The sequence below is a fragment of the Eufriesea mexicana genome, unplaced genomic scaffold, assembly GCF_001483705.2.
Source record: "Eufriesea mexicana isolate 0111107269 unplaced genomic scaffold, ASM148370v2 scaffold34, whole genome shotgun sequence".
Classification (NCBI taxonomy): domain Eukaryota; kingdom Metazoa; phylum Arthropoda; class Insecta; order Hymenoptera; family Apidae; genus Eufriesea; species Eufriesea mexicana.
The window spans coordinates 698829-718877 of record NW_016908217.1 but is presented as its reverse complement, the minus strand read 5'-3'; the positions used below and the strand labels follow the sequence as shown (position 1 = coordinate 718877).

The 20049-nt window shown below is 37.8% G+C and overlaps 1 protein-coding gene across 1 annotated transcript in view; it reads left to right on the top strand.

The window, feature by feature from the left end:
• The window catches only part of LOC108553950 (uncharacterized), an 87611-nt gene that overhangs the window by 66125 nt on the left and 1437 nt on the right, over positions 1-20049 (top strand). The window contains exons 3-5 of the mRNA XM_017909055.1: positions 240-382; positions 8836-8974; positions 19812-19926. Of these exons, the coding sequence (XP_017764544.1) occupies positions 240-382; positions 8836-8974; positions 19812-19926 (397 nt within the window). The remainder of the gene's footprint in view (positions 1-239; positions 383-8835; positions 8975-19811; positions 19927-20049) is intronic.

Below are 20049 nucleotides of genomic sequence, written 5' to 3'. Positions count from 1 at the left end.
GACGAGATTGCTCTCGTCGAGTCGAAATGTCGTTACCCGAGCCGTCATCGTCGGTGACGTCGATGCACAGGACAATTCCTGTCCTCTTATTACGGGCTCTGTAGAGACGAATTCGCTCGGGTGACGTTAAATCCCGCTGGAAGTGGGTCGGTCGACGGCACTCGTGTGCCATTCCTCGGCATCCTAATTACCATTATGCATTTACAGCCGTTTCAAGGACTCTTTCTTGCTTCTTGCAGAGACTTCGAGGCTAGCCTGAAGTGTATCCAGTCCTACTCGTTCAACTGCCTGCAGCAGAAACAAAGGGTGCGCTTCAACCAGTGGTACACGTCCACCAACATGGCGATCATGGAGATGTGTCAAGAGGGACCCTTTCAGGACAGTAAGTAGAATAACCACGTTGTTGCCGTTTACCCCGCGCGGTGCAATTAGAGGAGGGTGGCTCGTGTCTGGATGGTCTTGAAAAGTGAATCGAACGTGGTCGTATCTTTGTTCTCCCCGGAGTTTTCCAGTAGACCCAGTGTGGTATTTCGATAGTTGGAACAATTTGAAATTCCGGCTTTTGTACTTGTGAAATAATCTTTCATTTTAATAGAAGTTTAGGGGAATTACGAAAATATTCGAGATAGAAAATTTCTCGTATAATTGAATATAAAATTAATGGAATTAAATAAGATTGATTAACCCTCTATGGACCGAATATATATTTTTCTTGACTATAAGAATTGTATGTAAGATAAAATCAACAAATATCAACCAATAAATTCAACAGTTTTGAGAATTTTATTATAACGAATTCACATTGAAAGTTTGAATTAACAACTTTTGTACTATTGCCAAAATAGCGTGCAATAGATAGACAAGATAATTTTCCACGCCATCTTGTGGAAAAAAGTCATAGGGGGCGATAGAGGACCTAACCTATCGTGATCGAATAACCGGTAAATGAAAAAGAATTAAAATTTTTAAAAATGGACCCACGGGAGGTATTGTAGAAATAATTATAAATATATCGAAAGAAAAATCGCGAATTGGAGTGATGAAGACGATAACGTTGTATATAGTATTTAATAAAATACCCATACATTAGCATGTAACTTGAAAGTTACACGGGCCCATAGAGGGTTAATATCTTTTTTGTTTTTAAACGAAATAATTATTTAATATTTCAAGTATCGAAATTAATATAACACATCTCACGTCGAAGGATATCACTTTATAAGTATTATTTAACGATATATTCTCGTTTCAAAGGAATTAATTATCATTTTACACCAAAAATGAAATCGTTTTCAACCAATCCGCTGCGACATCTCGCGCGAACAAGTCAACTCGCTCTCCTTCTCGAATCTCTCTATTAGCCTAATTTAATTCTGCTCTGTAAGGTTCTATCAATCGTTGTTATTAATTCCATCGCGATCGTTTGTCCTCGTAGATACGTAATATCTGTTCGATTTTACGCGCGGCCTACAGCGCGTTTGTCATGCTAAGAGAAATTATCAATCGTTCTTGAATGGAACGGCCGAGCTGCCCGATATTCCCGTAATCTCCAGAGTGCCGAATACATTATTGACTCTAATGGTCAATGGAATCGGACTACGCGCAGATTATACGCGATTTCGTAGTCTCGTGGCGAAATTCTCCGTGCAATAATCGCGGAGCCTTCGCTGGATTCGTCAAGACCTCGATTTTCGGGGGTAGGTCGTTCGGATCCCTTTGTGCTTGGCCGATTTTACGCGAAGCATGGCTAGACGTTTTATGGAATTTTCGTTCGTTCGTTTTGTCGAGCGTTCCCCTTAATTTTCTCCGGTTTCAACCAGGTGGACAGCTCTTGGCATCCGTGGGACGGGAATAATGCATCCTTGCGCGTGACGTTCATTTATTTGCTCAATTACACCGGGATTCGTCCGAATTCTCGGACATTCCAGGGGAAATGTATGTATGCTGCCCGCTCGAGGCTACTTATCGCGTTACTTCCCTGTCACATGGCTCGAAGAATTCTAGAATAGTAATGTTAATTGGTCCCTTCGGTTAGGTTACTTGGGTGGCAGGTGGATTTGGATTACTAGGGTGAAATGTATAATTTTATTCGGTATGGACGCGAGGGTTGAATACTTTGCGAGAACCTGTGCAAGTGTAATAATTTTTATTGAAAAATAAACTGGATTCTACGAGTAGATAATTCACCAGTGAATTAAGTTTCGACTGTGAAGTTGAATGGGAAAATTTTGACTGAGAAATTCAATTTTTACTCCTGAGGGAATTAAAATCTGTCAACGAGTAATTTCAACCTTGGCTGTATAGTCAAATTAAATTAATAATATACAATAATATACGAGACTCTTTTAGCAAGTAACTCATAGAATATATTTCAGTTAAACTAATTTAACCCTTTGCACTCGGGAGGCACCCTTCAGTCAATAAAATTTCGAAAACCGATATTAATTAATACGTCAAATTTAAGATAATGTAACGATGTTCGAGGTATCGAAATCAAATAATTCTACCTGTTAATTATTATACGGTTTCTTATTTACTGTTCAAAAAATATTATCAACTTTATAACAGAAAATCTTTGAACTCTTACTCTTCTTTAGCCAAAAAATTGTCGAGTGCAAAGGGTTAATAATAAACTATTTGATATAATAAAATCGATTCACTCTTTACAGAAGTTTCTTCTCTCAGTAACTCACTCTTAATAATTATTAATTTCACGCGTTCACCCTTTAATATTTCTCAGACAATTATTTCATTTTCGCACATTCTGCTATACATTCTTTCAAATATCATTCACACTGGACGGTATTCGTACATTGCACAATTATAGGACAAATGAGTTTCACTCATTCAACTGCACTCACACTCACACACATAAAACTAACACTCACAATTTGTACCTATAAATATAATAAATTTTGCTCGCGTGTAAACTAAATTCTGACTGCAGAATCAAAATGGCCAAATTTTAGTCATTGGATTCAATTAATCGTTCAATGTGAAGCGTCGTGAAACGTAAATTTTGCATATATGCTAAAAGTGTTCGTATCGTAGGCTCGATCCATAGATTATTCTATATATAGAAAAAAGGAATTAGCTGGGGAAAAAGTGCTGCTATTTTATTAACTTTGAAAAAGCCAGTTTTCGACACCCGGGGCTACATATTACAAGAAATGTTGAGAGTTAAATTAATTTATACGAAGTCAGTTTTTATTCCCCCAGAAGACAGATTAGGAATTCCAAACATGGACAGAATATAGTATAAATTTGTTTAAATTTTATCTTTATTCCTTCTTCGCGAATTTTGTATCAGATAGTATCTCAGTGATAATCCTCGCGTTTATCGAAAGCCAAGAAATAGAATTTGAATATTTCAAGACTCTTCGTATTTAAATTAAATTCAAACTAACTGTTAAGCGTAAAATATCTCTCGCAGTGCCTGTATACTGATATTTAAAATAAGAATAAAATAAGAATAATTAATATAATTAATTCTTACCATTGGTCCTCAAGCTCACCGTTAACTGACCGGTTTGCTGGACCTATGTTAAATAATTTATCCACTGTGATAATTAATTTAAATATTGAAAGTAGTATTTTATTTAAAAATAAAATCATTTAAATATTCCTCATCGTGCGTTAATTTTTTTTTTTTATTTTATCACGATGATAATGACATTGAAAATTTGCACGAATGTTTTCATTAAATTTCATTATCGCATAAATTTCATTTATGTCGTACCTTTTTTTTTTTTTTTTTTTTTTTTTAATAATTTTGACGTCATTGGCCGTCATGGTCACCACTGACGAACGGAATCGCTTTGATTCCCAAGGCATTCAACGCGTTAAGTGCAAAATATCTCTCTCTCTATGTCATAACTCGTGAAATTCATTAATTTTCAACATCAATCCTCCAACTTCCACGTGTGTATTCGCTGTGCTCAAAGTATCTCGATATTTCAAACGTTTACCGTATATCTCCCGCAATCTCAACTGTTAGCAATCTCAAATTTCCCATTCGCAAATACAATTATTACGCGTATTATTATTCTACACGCGTAAAACGGAAACTTGAATATTCTTTAATTCATTTAATCAGTCATGAATATAAAACCCAAATCTAATTCGACAAATGAATTACATACACACGTTAAACTGAAATATTTAATACAGTATGAGTAAACATACCACTAAACATGAAAAGTAACTCAATATGTATGCCATTCACGGTGTACACTTGCAAATTCTATTCACAATGGCGTCTGTATACTCAACGAAAATTCGCGCTAAGGCTGCCATATGTGACAATAAACGAATCAACATTACATATCGCACATTGTGATTCACCAATTATACACGCTCGTAACGAATGCATCGCAAATACTATAATTCTCGAATTTTTTTTCTTACTGCATACGTCATTATCGTTCCATGTATTTCAATTTAACTCGCACATGTTACTCGTTTCTAACAGTGTACGTAAACCATCTAATATTACGTGTACGCGCTGCGTACATACGTCATCATCGTTTCAAATATTTCAATTTAACTCGCACATGCCATTAAACACGAAAAATAATTTACGGTGTACACTCGTTGTAAATTCTATTCACAATGGCGTCAGTATACTCAACGAAAATTCGCGCTAAGGCTGCCATATGTAACAATAAACGAATCAACATTACATATCGCACATTGTGATTCACCAATTATGCACGCTCGTAACGAATGCATCGCAAATACTATAATTCTCGAATTTTTTTTCTTACTGCATACGTCATTATCGTTCCATATATTTCAATTTAACTCGCACATGTTACTCGTTTCAAACAGTGCACGTAAACCATCTAATGTTACGTGTACGCGCACAGATACAGATTCGTCGATGCAAACGCAATGCAATAACAAACAATCGGCATGTAATCGACTATACGGGAGCATAGAGGCGCGTACAGAGCATTCCCGATGCAAAAGCAAAGGAAACGGATTCACCGGGCGCTGTTGCTCGCGAATGATGCACGAATTGAAACACGCTAAACAGTGTTCCAGTCTCCGGGGCATGGAACGCGTTATTGAGTCGAGTGGTCATTGAGCTGCGTTGGCCCGTGTGGCCGGTCGATCTATACTGCTATCTCGAAATCGGTTACGCGATTAGCGCCTCGTTAAGAGCAATACCGGCTACGCGACTCGTAACGAGCCCGATTATCGACGTCCAACGATCGAGTTTATTCCACGGGTCCTGTGTTCGAGTTGTGCCGCTGCCTTCGCGCAATTACCACCCGCGTTGTCCCCATATGCACCCTTGCCCTATCGAATTTACCCCTTCTGCGAGAAAAACTCACGTTTCGGTCGTGACTCTGCTCACCGATCTTACGAATCTTCGAAATTTTTCTAGGAAATCACGTGTTGGTTGTGACTCTGCCCGCCGATTTTGCAAATCTTTGAAACTTTCTAAGGAAATCACGTTTTGGTTGTGACTCTGCTCACCGATGTTGCGAATCTTTGGAATTTTTTAAGAAAATCACGTTTCGGTCGTGACTCTGTCCGCTAATGTTACGAATCTTCGAAATTTTTCTAGGAAATCACGTTTTGGTCGTGACTCTGCTCGCCGATGTTGCGAATCTTCGAAATTTTTTAAGAAAATCACGTTTCGATCGCAACTCTGCTCGTTTCGAATTGCAAATTTTTAAAATCTTTCACACCCATGAAATGATTTCAAGATTTATGGGATTTTTTAGACTTTCCAGATGTTCGAAGTTTGCTTGGTTTCTGAGATTTCTGGGATCTCTGAAATCTTTGGAATTTATGAAATTTCTGAGATTCATACGATTTTTGAAATTTTTTAGATTTCTGAGATCTTAGGATCTACGAGTCATTTATATGGGCTATTATTAATTGTTGAATCTTGGTGTATCTTCTGAGTATCCCCTATGACTCCTGAGTATCTATTTCATATTATTCAGAGATTTGAATTTATTAAAAAGTACACATGAATCCGTATGTGGATATCCGTGAATGGCGTTAGGAACGCGAAAGGCTAATTGCGTGGTCGATATAGAAAAAAAGCCAACCATCCAATCGAGCAGAATCGATTCGACCACATGAGAAGTACGCACGCAGTTTTTCGCGTTTTCCCGTAGGTCAATATTGATAATCGACTTCAGAACTGGCGGCTCGTTCGATTTACCTCTGATGTCGGTTCTGTTATTAATGTTATTATGTTTATCCAAGCTTTCCTACCGCCGGAAAATTAATAACATGCACGAATGTAGAAACGGCTGTTTGCAGCGTTCAAGATAGAAGGACTTTATGATTTCTGCGTAATTATTCTTGCTTGCATGATTGTTCAATTACGTTGAATAATCAGCTCGTGGCTTTGGTTTCGAAGCTTCGTCGAATGTCCAGTTTCCTTTGATTTCCTTCGATCTTTATGCCAGGGTAGTTCTTCAACGTGTATCCCATCCAATACAGGTAAAAGTATTTTTCAAATTTCTTACCCTTCGTGAAGATTGAGCTCTTGAAAAAATTATGGTGGTTTCAAATATTCCGAATAATAGTATTATATTCCCCATCGTAGAAGTATATTTATTATACAGTGATATATCTTGCGAATTATTTTTATATTATTTTCTTATTATATTATATATTTTTGAAATTTCTGACCCTTCGTAAAAGTTTGGCTCTCGAAAACATTATGGTGGTTTCAAATATTCCGAACAATAATATTATGTTCCCCATCGTAGAAATATATTTATTTTACAGTGATATATCTTGCGAATTATTTTTATATTATTCGATATCTCAGTAATTGCATGGATTGTATAAATTTTGAACAAAAGGAAATTTCGTTCAGCCGTGGGAAAATAATTTGGATACGAAAGGATTAATCTGTTCGCTTCTATGGCGGTCACTGATCTTCACGTTTAAACCCTGTTGACCACTGATGATCGACATACTGACAGTGGGCGGTAGTCATACGACTACGTAACGTATCATACTCTTTGTGTACTCAATAACATAATTCAATTCGATATTTCGTGGATCAGCTCAGCAGCGTACGTATCAAATCACATTCCCGTGCTCCTGAATCTGTCAGTTCATTTCTAGAAATTATGGAGAAGTCGTTCGTAGATTGACTAGTTTAATTGGATTACTGGTTTTCTGTTAAAGGTTGACGATGGAAATTGAATTAGAATGTAGCCTAATTTTCTATAAATGATGCTTTTGGTATTTTCGTATGGTTAAACTTGTAACAATTCGAAGCTGTTGTATATCTACGTTCTCCTTTCTGACAATTTGTTAACTAATTAAAATTCGAAGCTAATTAGGGAACGAAATTTCAAGAGTTCGGTAGAAATATTTGAAACTGGACGAAAGTGTCGAGGCTCGTGTTGGAATTATCATACTACTAGCCTCTTTAAATTAATACAGTGTCATACACCTATAAAAATGATTAACCATTCAGGCAGAAAAATCTGAAATATTCTGTATTCAACGTATGGAACTGTTACCATTAGATGCACTATTATATCCATTTAATTAAATTTAAATTACTCAAAATAGACACAGTTAACATTCAACCGTGATTATTCATTTTCCATTTTATTTTCACGTTTCAATACCGTGGTAATGCGTAGAAACAGCCCTAGGACTGGATATTTGGTTGTATCCGGATATGAACGTGCGTGTGTATACACGTGCACGAAAAACGAGACAAAGAATCGATAGCATTGGGCCGAATGTTTACCTTTTAGAGTCCTAAAATCGAGCTCGTAACAGAGTTTAGTAACCTCGTAGCCTTCGTCGAGCGAGGAACAGCGTAGCCAGTGTTATTATACTAGGTAGCTATCATTCTTATGTACTTCTATTTTATCGTTTTGCTCCTTTTGGTACACGTATCTCCCAAAACTCTATTCACTTTCACCCTATCACCATTCCTACGATATTTGGTCTGTAAATCAAAAGATTCTTCTATATCTCGACATTTCACCTGCGGGAGTCACGTGTACGTGATCCTTCTTGACTGCCAACTCTTCTCACCACGTGTTTGCAATGTCGTCTTTGTGTGTTCGACTGCTACAGAACTGTCACGTGTATTTGGAATACCAGGAGGTAAACGTAGTCAAATTCCGTCGACCATGTTAGGTATAGTTCTTTCCATTTGTTATTGGTCTTCTTGCTAGCTCAGATCGCATATTTTGTTGTAAAATTTCGGCATAATTTCGAAATTTTTATATTTTGAGTGTCTAAATAGGGAGTAGGTTAAAGTGTGAGGATTTGTAAGGTAACGGTGAGGAACAGTGACGAAACGATTATGCTTCGAAAAGTAGCAGATATTAACCCTTTGCATTCGACGATTTTTTGGCTAAAGAAGAGCAGGACTCCAAAGATTTTCTGCTATAAAGCTGACAATATTTTTCTGAGCAGTGAATAAGAAATCGTATAATAATTAGCACATAGAATTATTTAATTTCGATACCTCGCACACCGAGACACTATCTGTCCCTCGAGTGCAAAGGGTTAAATAAATATTGGAACCATATTTAATAAAATTTCTCTGTTTTCGTATTTTACGAATTTTTATTCATCTCTATTGCTTATCGAAGGTTGCAGTATCTGTTATTCATCGCCACCATGATAGTCAATGTATTAAAATAAATCGCCAGGCAAAGGGTGCCCTACCCGTCTCCATTTACCCTCGTGCGTTTAGAAAAATAAAAAAGAAAGAAATAAAATAAAATAGAAAATTCCTCGTTTATTCCCGCGACTCACCATGTTCAATTTACATGCTCTCGTAGCAAGCAGCTTCATTCACCTCTCCCCCTCTTCTGTTTACAGAGTTCCTGCAGTACCTGCCATGCATGCAGAAGGTAGAGCCCGAGTACGAGCTCTGCTACAGGAAATTCGAGAAAACCGCCCAGAATGTCTCAAGAACTCTGAGGGCGAACCTGAATGATACCGTCAAGTCGCTGTGCTGGTAAGCGAAAATTATAATCCCCCAAGGGGTTTCCTTTAACCTGTTAAACGGCCAGTTTATAAGTCGACAACATCCCCCTGTGTCGGTGCATTAAAAATACACGACGTCAGAGTGTGTACCCCTTTCGGGATAAATGTAAACAATTTAATTTAATTTCGTTGGAAATACTAAATGGAAGGGATTTTAATGGCTAGGGATTTTCTTTGCGCAACGGTGTCCTCGTCTCTTTCGAGCAAGCTTCGAGAGATGCACATTTATGGGGGTTGTTCGCGTTTCTTTCTTTTTTCACTTCGCTGTCTTTGCGCGACTTTATTTGAAGGTTACTCATGAAAAGTCGATCTTAGCTTCTCAATACGAGGGAGAATAAAATTATTTCAATCACGCGTTAGTTCTGTTCGGTTATAAGCGAAAAAGTTGTGGGTTGAAAAATTTAATTGAATTTGTATTACGTTGGGTATTATATTTGGAAAGGTCGCAGCTTTTTAATTTTTCGTTGAAAAGTAATAATTGGCACGAATAAATTCATTTCGTACGAGAGTCTCGCGTTAGTGAAATATGACGATAGAGTAATGAGTAAATGAAATAAATTTTATTCGAACCTTTAATGTTAATTAAAAATTAGACTCAACGGGTATACAAAATGGAAATTTAAATATTATTAGACTTAATATAGATTTAATAAGATTTTATGAGGAGTTTTATGTTAATTTCTTACAAATTTCCAACCCATTTAATACGCTTTAAAAAAAGAAGCAAAAAATATAATTAATTTTTGATTCGATTATTTATAAAACCGGAAAGTCAAAAATAACGATAATCATCACGATTGTGTATAGAAAAAACCAAAAAACGTACGAAAAAAAATCAGTTTCACGCTATTTTCAAACTTATATTATTATTTCCAACTTTTTAAAGCCAGCTATGACCAAATCAGAATACAAATATTTCAATTTAACGGGATTATTTATTTTCGAGTTTTTAAAAATAATACAATATAGTTAATTCTTTATTTTTTTATCATTTCAATTCTACCGAGAGGAATATCGAAAATTCGGAACGTTGTATTCTTCTTCCTCTTTTTTTTTTTATTTTGTCACGCGCGCAAATTGTATAATGAGACCTGCCCATGCCCCTTTCGGAATTTTTTCTGACGCACAAAATTTTGTTTGCGCCTCCCACCATTCCTATTACCATAATCGTTCGTAAGAGTTTTTCGTGGTTAATGACGGTATCTATTTTTATCTGCTCCTCGGTATCGTTGTTTTGCGTTGAAGAATTTATTTACAAGAATTTAATTAATGCCATTCATACGTTTCTTTCGGCTATCGAGGATCACGCGCGACGTCAAAGAATGCCCCTCTTTGAAAGTTGAACCTGACGACATATTCATAACTACTTTAGGAGACTTAGCAATTGTATAATTTATTCCGCAGCCGTTTCCTTATTTTTGAAAGACGTAGTTTGACAGTGTAATAAATAAAAGTATGAAAGAAAAATTTGTACCGGGTAATAAATTAGGCGATACAATCAACCTGGAGATGTATATTACTCGTTCGTTACACATGTGAATCTGTTGCATCTGTTTGTAGTGACATTTTTCTATCACACAATCGTATGAATATCGTATTAATATTAATGCATCGAACACGCTTAGTGGAATAAAGCTGCAGGCCAACCTTGACTTTTGGTGGTGTCGCGACTGCATCCGCTGTGCTTTTGTACGATGCTGACCGAATCTACATGTCGGAACAATGTCGTCATGAAATGCATAGAATTTCTAGAATTATGTTACATATTTCTTTTCCTCGTTTCGTAATTCGACCTTTCGGTAACACGCGTAGAATAAAAGGAAATTGTTTTAACCTGTAGTGTTTTAGTCTAGTAAAAAAGAAAACGAAAAGGTGCATGAAAAATATTTCAAATTTTCATTTTAGGTATATATATTTACCACATAAATTAGATATTATGTCAGATATCATATTAGGTACCGTAGAAGAATATTTCAAAATTTTATTTTATTTTATTATATATTTATGATATCGGGTATTAGTCTTCAATAAATCTTAATAAATTAGATATTATATCAGGTATTAACCCTTTGCACTCTAGAGGCGCCTCTTAGTCGTCATTTAATTAAATTCTAAAGATGGATGTTAATTAGTATATCAAATTTACAATTATCCAATGATGTTTGGAATATCGAAGTAAAATAAATCTACGTCTTAATTTGCATACGATTTCTTATTTACCGTTTTGGAAATATCGTCGACTTCATGGCAGAAAGTCATCGAATTACTATTTTCCTGTAATGGAAAAATCGTCGAGTGCAAAGGGTTGAATAGTATTTCTTAACGCTAAAACTGTCGGTATGTAATATGTACTTAAGTATAATATACATGGATAATAATTAAAATGGTACAATGAAAATAAACAAGCGTGCATAATTAGGCTATTTGGATAAAAGCCACGATAAAAGAGACACACAGATTCCAGGAAATGTAGTGTAAATTTGGAAAATAAACTCCGCAAACAGGGTTTTTTTCTCGTCATCGCGGAATAATGGAATTTTCGCAATTTTAACGGCGCCGGTTGCTTTTGAACGAATTATGAATTAAGGATCGAAGACGTAGAACAGAGGTGGCTTGAAAGCATTCCCTTTGAACGAGTTATACCGTTAAGCGCATTAAACGCAATAGGACGTGCATAAAAAGATTTAATGTAAAAAAGAGAGCATGCACAGTAGAGGGTGCAATTGAATTTACGAGATAAGAGTGTTAAGGGAGCGTTTTTTTGTGTTCATACGTGGCGGGATGTGTTTGAAATCCTTTTTTCCTCTCGTGTGCTCAGCCTTTACCACTCTCGCTCTTCTACCCCCTTTCTACCCCATTTCCACCCCTTCCATCCCTATCGCCCTCCTCTTTGCGTCGACTATTTTTCCCCATTTTCTCCTTTTTTCCTCCCTCTATTTTTGTTTCCTTCTCCCATTCTCCACCCTCTCTCTGCTCTTTTCCACCGTCTCGTTTTGTTCTCTCTTTCTCTCTTCCTTTTCATCCCCTTCGTTCTGCTTCTGTATCTCGGTCTCGCTCGTTTTACCATCTCCGCGGCTGCTTTTCCTACGTTTCCCTTGTTCGCCTTTTTAATCGTTTCGCCACTTCAATTTTTCATCTCTTTTATTTCCTTTCCCTCCCTTTTCCTCGATTTATGCGGTCCCATTTTTACCCTTATTGCGTCGCTATTTTCCTTTCTTACGTTTCTATACGATTCCTTTTTTCTCTGGCTTTTGGCTTCCTTTTTTGGAGCTGGATCCAGGCAGCTGGATTTCCATCGATGTCAGTCACTGGCGGTTTTATCCTACCTCCGTCTTTATTTTTATTTCTTATTCCTGCATTCTGTTTTCTTCGAATTTTTGTCCCCTTCTCTTTCTGTTGTTAGTTGAATTTCTTGGTTCTATTATTATCGCAGTTATATATTATTTCCTTGCAATTCCTGCATCTCTGGTGTCGATATTTCCTACCATTTCCGAAGATTCGACTTTTCTCTTCGACCCTCTGATTTACAGCTGCTGGAAACGTCATTCGAAATTGTAACTCGCCTTATGACATTCCCCTCGTTATCCCATTTTCTCTTTCATTTCGCCCCCTTTTTTACTTTCCTTTGTTTCCCTCGCCGCTCTTCTTTCGCCTGTCCACCACTGTATTCTCCCCTTTTCTCTTTCTGTTGGCCCCCCTCCTTCGACTTCTTCCAGCGGGTGATGCACAATTTCAAAAGCTGCAACAGACCGTGGCGGAGATAAGCTAATGACATTACGTTCTGTGTACAGGCATCAGCGTGAAAAGCATCCTCCCTCGTGTCGTGTTTACACGGCTTCGTCGAAAAAAAGGAAAAAAGAAAAAAAAAAAACAGAAGAAAAAAGAGGAAAAAGTACAAACGTGATGAAAAGCTACTAGCCGACATGTAACTATAGTGCGTGCACATATCGAATGTTGCGTGCTATTCTGCTCTCTTTTCCCTCTTTTTATTTTTTCCTTTTTCGTGTGTTTTCTTTCTCGTTATACCTCCATGTTTTTCATTAGGATCGTGACGGGAGACTTACTTTAATTGCAGTGTCGTTGTTAGGTATTTTGTAAATAGCTAGTTTAGGTTCTTCTTCGTTTTTGACCTTTTAATTTATTCGATTTTGTTTAAACAGAGCAATATTCTGTATTAATATTCTGTATAAGTAAATTTATTTAATTTTTTATTCGTTTTCTGATAGACACTTTGGGGATTAGGGAAATAATAGAAATGGGAAATAAGTATAATATAGTGGTAGTTATATTCTCGAAATGGAAGGTCAAAAAATTTCGTTGCTATTAATACGGAACTGCAGGATACGATTTTTAGCATTTCCCATTTTTCGCGTATTCCCAACGAGCTTTGCGGGATGAAGCTTTAATCTGGTCGTACTGAAGCGCACACATACGTAAGTTTCCTTTGCTTTTTCCCATTCCCTCCTTTTTTTAACGCGAATCGATTAGGCGCGTTTAAAACAACCCGCTGCAATAACCGCTGCTCTCGGCTATATACCAAAAATAATTTCGGTAATTTCGTGATACGAAAATTCGTTTAAATCCCCGAGTAATTTCGCGTTTATCGAATTTGCGTTGAATTTTCCAAATACATATTCCATTCCTACATATATGACATTTCGCAGCTTAATTATCTTGTAAATTAGAATTTTTTGATCTCCATGATGTACACTTTTCTTTACAACCACGGATACTTTCTCGAAAATGATAATTCATAGCCAGGTAGTGAATAACGGTCGAAAAATGCAGGGATAAAATCTATTACCGATACCAAAATTTATGTACCGAAGTAAAAATAAAATCTCGAATGTAATCTCCATTCCAAGCGTATCCAAAATTTGTTTCCCGTGATACAACGTTGCTAAACAATAGAACTCGAGCAGTTCAATCTCTTACATTTTGATGAACGACTGCCGCCTACTACCCTGAAACTCTGATAGGAAGTTTTATTCCAAAGGGTGGTGGAATTACGCGTGTCTTATTCTGACGTCGATTTATGGAACCCCGGACACCTGATGTATTGTACTAACAGCGCGTAAATCCATCTTCGAATCAGTCCACCCTTTGTCATCTCTCCGAAACCTTCCCCCCGCGTTTGAATTTCGATGAGGAAAGCAACAGGAAGGAATAAACCTTACAAAAATTATAAACGACCAGTTTGTCAGAATTTTTTGGCAGAATAATTAATAAAATAGAGTAATACACGTGGACACGAATATATTCATCGATAAAAATAATGCACATGAAGAAATAACATTTTCTTCACACTTTCTATTCAATCGTTTTTTGTTTTCTTTAACTTGTTGTCTTTTATGTCATTTTATATAATTTATCTATTATTGTTTCTACATCACACACGCGCCCTTTCTATCGTATCTCACAGTCCTGCATTAACACAGATTCATTCTGTGTCACATATTTCTAGATTTTGGGTGGATCGATTTAAGATAGTATTGTTGGCTTCTTAATAGAATAAAATAAGCTTATAAATAGAATGACGGCTATGAAACAAGAGAGATTCGCTATGGGCTTGCTCTTCTGATCTTTCTTAGACTGACTCGGACTTCTTACATACTCTCTGATTGACACACTAGCACACTTTTCAAGATTGCAAAAAGACTGGCTTAAAAACTCTTAAAGACTGACTCGTTCGTTCCCTTGCACCCTTATATGTACCCTAATTCTCGTTAGCGAAAATGACGCTTATATGTGGCAACTATTCGAAGAATAGAGCATCGAACGTCAAACTGTGGTCATGTTATTTGGCCAACGCGATATTCTATCCCCATATGGTGGATGAAATCTAAACCATCGTGAATTTTATTAACCCTTTTAGGTCCTAGGTCTAGTTGGACTTGACACACTATTCCATACGATTTTGCTTTATTTTCGTACACAAAGCACAGTCCTGTGTATTTTATTTAATTTAATGAAAAATTAGGGAAATGCAAATCTTTAAATATTTCGAAATTAAATATATGTATGTAGGATCTGATTTTGTGTGGATTGACTTAAGATAGTATCGTTGGCTTTTTAATAGAATAAAATAAGCTTATAAATAGAATGACGGCTATGAAACAAGAGAGATTCGCTATGGGCTTGCTCTTCTGATCTTTCTTAGACTGACTTGGACTTCTTACATACTCTCTGATTGACACACTAGCACATTCCTCAAGACTGCGAAAAGACTGGCTTAAAAACTCTTAAAGACTGACTTGCCCGCATCCTTGCACCCTTATTTAAACCATTCATTCTGTCCTTCTTCATACCCAGGCTTTCCTTCCCAATCATACCCCTTTCCCACGCAACCTCGGTGGGCCAGGTACTTCAACCACTCTGGAGCATCCCTAAACTTTCACTCGACTCTACCATAAATATTCTTTGCAGTCAATCCTCTTGCACACGGTCACTTTCGTTCTAAGCCCAAACGCTCTTGACATTCTTTCAGGGCCGTACTCATTCCAATCCTACGTGCATAATCCTATATGCATAAAAATTAATTAATTTCCCATATTTCCTGTCTCTTTTTTTACAATTTTTCCTCGTATCTCGTATAATATGTGCGGAGATACAAATTAGGATATTATTTCGATAATTAATGTTCCCTGATCGAAACGTGAGATTTTGCGCCGTTTCATGGTTATTTTTCAGCCCGATGGGCAAAAGTTTGAACATTTCCATGGAAAATGGGAAGAAAAAATATATACCAGCGAATCCATAGGTGAAATCGTACAAATCAGTTTAATTAAAATCTAGACACGTTACTATATATCTTTTTTATCGATGATATCCTCGCACGAGATACTTTTTGACGTGTTATGGCATTGCGTATGAAAGTTTGCACGTAATCGGAAATGGGGCCCAGTTTTATTTCGTCGCATTTACAACCTATAATTTCGTAATTTACGTTGTATTTTCGGGGATTATGGAACTAACTGGGTTTAAAAAAGGAATTATTCTCGCAAGTTTGACACGTATATTGATTTAATACAGGTTCACAAGAATATGAGAAGTATTATATCAAAGGGAGTAAATGGTTAATGTATGTAAATTCTCGCAAAAGTCGCTTGAATTTTTAACGACGAATTTTCTCAGATTTCCCGTAATTTCCCTTGCATAATGTATTTCATCCTTGTTATCTCGACTGCTCTAGTAGAAATATACGTTAATCGTCGGTACTTCTCGCGTCAGCCATATATCTCACATACAGTGATTCAACATTGATTAAACTCAACCGTAAACTATGATATCCTCATAGTAATATGATATAGTCATATGTAAATATATCTTTCTTCTATATAACAACAACCTTTTCATCTAATAATATTTAAATCGCTATAATCGCCAAATATCTGCAACATAGTCCAGGAATGTATAATTTGAATCATCCTAATTTTTAATTTCTCGGGAAGCAAACCCGAAGGTGGGCTCCCTTCTTTGTTAATTCATCGAGGATCAAGAGGATCATTTCTTCGATTTGGGACCCCGGTTATCATTGCTACGTGCTCCTCACTCACGCTGCCTTATCGGTAACCGGAGCTCGCATAATCTTACTAACTCTTACAAAAGGAAGGGATGCGTTTCGTCCCGGGTCTGCTAGTGGACTCATGAGTAAGGCTATCCTAGACTGAGATACTATTAGAAGGTCAGGAAGTTATTTATATAGGAATTGGTGATTTTCCGAGGACTTGCGAGAAAGTCCTCAAATTTGGAATCCCTCTAGTGCGAGAGTGAGAATGATGGTCGCTACAATATATTCAATATCTCTGTAAGAATAGATGTATCTAGGTCTTGGTAGATACCTCACTTCCAATATTCTATCTCCAAGGGAGAGATTGGTGAAGTGCAGGGTGTCTTCTTTTTCCTGCTTGATGATGGGCAGTGTGCCTATGATAGCCTGTTGGTATCCTCGTGGTGGTCGTTGCTATCGATGAGGTAGCAGGTAGAAAGACGATGGGAAAAGGAAGGGATGCGTTTCGTCTGCTAGTGGACTCATCGGTAAGGCTTGCTTCCAGCAGGCCCTGCCTTAGACCAGGGATACTTAGGTGTCACAGGAACTTCTATTTAACCCTTTCGGTACGTAGGAGCTGGCCGCGGTTATACATTCGTGGTACGAGGAAGCTTTCCACAAGAGTGGTTGCACTGGAAGCCACGAAAACGTGTTTTGCGGTATTCATAGAAATCTCGAGCGTGATTGACACTAAACTTTTCATTCGAACCACGACAATCATCGATGACGTTTCATGGATCCCGTCAATAGACGACTGTAGTACCCAGAGAACGTTTCATGGCCGCCGCCATTAGGCGGCAGTAGTACCGAAAGGGTTAAGGAAGGTCGAGGCTTTACCGAGGACTTGCTAGAAAGTCCTCGAACCTCCTTCAAGTAGGAATCCATCTGTTAGCGAGGGTGAGAACTTGGTCACTGCCATCTCTCATTTTCCATTCCATTTTTTAAAGATTCTACCTTCCTTTCATTCACCAGTCATGTGACCATGCTAGGTTCCTCGTTAACACTAGAACTACCAACCGAGTCAAAATGACTGGTCCCAGAATTTTCCTTTTTACAATCACCGAACACACACCTGCTTTGAGAACAAAATTTGTTTCAACTCATGTTAAGAATGAACTGTAATCAATATTGTGGTATCGCAGGATGAGCGTGTTATCTAGAGTGCGTGCGAAAGGATGAATGATCGTGCGCTAGTATCGTGTGGACGGGATGTTTATAAATGTATCGGATGAAAGTGAAGAGTGGCTTTAGGAATGCGTTTGAGTGTTTGGGCTAAGTGACCCGCTGAGGGTAAGATTGCGAGGAGTGGGTGGGAAAGTATGATTGGAAAGAGAGAATAGGTATGAAAGAGGATAGAATGGATGGTTTTAAATAGGGATGCAAGGGCGTGAGTGGGCAGAGAGAGTGTGGAGTCGGTCGTAGTACGTGTAGTATATGAGAGTTCAGAGAGAGAGTTGTGAAAAAAGGTGTTAGTTGTATTCGTGTTGCTAAGTGTAAACGTGTTGTTAGGTAATTGTGTCGTTGTAGTTATAAGAGTTTAGTTAATAGATAGATTATATTCGTAGTCTTTATCGTCACCGCATATTGCATTGTATATTTTATGATTAATAAATAGTTTTACATTATTCGTGTTTCACCCTATCTCTACAATATATTCACTCATATTCATCGTACCGTTGAAATTACTATAATCTATGCACGTTCTAGTTGTGTGTTTGTTGTATAACAATCGTATATTTATTATAAAATTATAAATTACACACGTCTTGTATAATAATTGTTCACTCTCACGCTTCTTATACCAAACTGAAATTCCTCATAACAAATGGACTCTGATCCATAGCAACTGCACAACACCATGCATTCTAGATCTTCCATTTGCACTTCCAAAGACATACATATCTACATTTGTGCCATTACTCGACCTCGCATACTTGCATTCACACTAATAAAACCAAATCCACAATAGTTAGGTACCCATTAAAGATCGGTAGTTCTAATGTTAAGTTTCGAGAATCCCATTTCACGTTTGATTCACACCAATCCACCAATATTTACACATCGTCCTCCTCACTTTATCCTTCCGTTCAGCGTATCTAAATCCTGCATCGTTGTCAAACGAAATCCCATTAGCTATCGCAAAGACCCGCAAGAAGAATTTTCGCGAAGTCGATTCTGTGCTTTGGAAACGGGCCAAACGCGTGCACGGGCTCGCCTGAGCGCGAAGAATCGCGACGCGATTTCAGTCGCGTTGCATTCGTCGCGGGACGTAATATCGTTTCGCAGGCTGCACTTCGTGCTGCGTTTTCAGCCGTTGCGCCGGAAAATTGGAAGAAAAACAAGATTGGCCTGGCGAAGAAGACGCGTGGCAAAGGAGAAGCCCGCCGTCGAGAGGGTCTCTCGATTCACGCTCCGTCTTTCGAGCTTTAATACCCGGAACGCTCGCGTGTATCTTATCTCTGAATTATGCCGCTTAGAACGGCGAGGATGTAATTTGCCGAGTGCGTGCTCCATAAAATTGCCCTAACCGTCCGTGTCTTGATAGCCTGTAGACAGCTCGAGATTCCTGTGTCACGAATTGAAAAGCGTTTCAAGGTTTTCTTCCTGCTGGATATTAAACTGCGGGGTCGCGATACCTTTCGTCTGCTTTTAACCTCTTATGATCTCCTTCCTGGCTTTGAGTTTTTACACGCTCTCGTCCTTTGCGTTCGTGATTCCCTAGCTTCTCTGAAATACTTGTTATTTTAGCCTTATAGTAAATCCGAGTCAAAACAGACGACAGTGAGTCGACAGACGTCAGTTATACTGAAATAAATTGAAATATATAAATAATAATTCAAATATTTTGTGTACAGGGAACAGAGTATCGTCTATTGAACTTTGATCCAGAAAACGAGATTATATATACTTGTTTATTTTCGTCGTACCATTATTATTATTATCGTTTATGCAGGACAGATTTAGGTACTCAGGTATCAGTCGATTCGATGTTAAAATATTCCGTAAGCTATAAAAATCGTGCTATCGAGGTAAATGGTTAATACTTTGGGGAAATACGTGACAGGTATTCCCAGAGGAAAAATATGGTCGGGATATATTCGCGTTTTCTCGAGGAAGCTTTCGAAGGATCCTTCAGCTTCTGTCGAATAAACGTTTCAGTGACAACGTACACAAGCTAGACGCGATAGCACTGGGTAAAATTTGGCACACGGAGCCGTGGATAATCGACAGGACTAAAAGTGGGATACGTCTGTTGCAGTGGCGTCAAGGAGTTTTTGGTTTGCTCGTATCATGCGTCGCGCCGGCGATGCGACGATGACACGGCTCAATTTGCGAAGGACTTGCTTAACAGAATGATGGGCTTGCTTCTAAGGGTAAATATTTGCCACTTCTGCCTGGGAGGGACCGTTGTTACCACAACGAGATACGTCCGGTCGTGTAATGCTGGCAGCGTTCGTCGCGTTGCCTAAAATATCTATCCACTGACTTACAGTGCA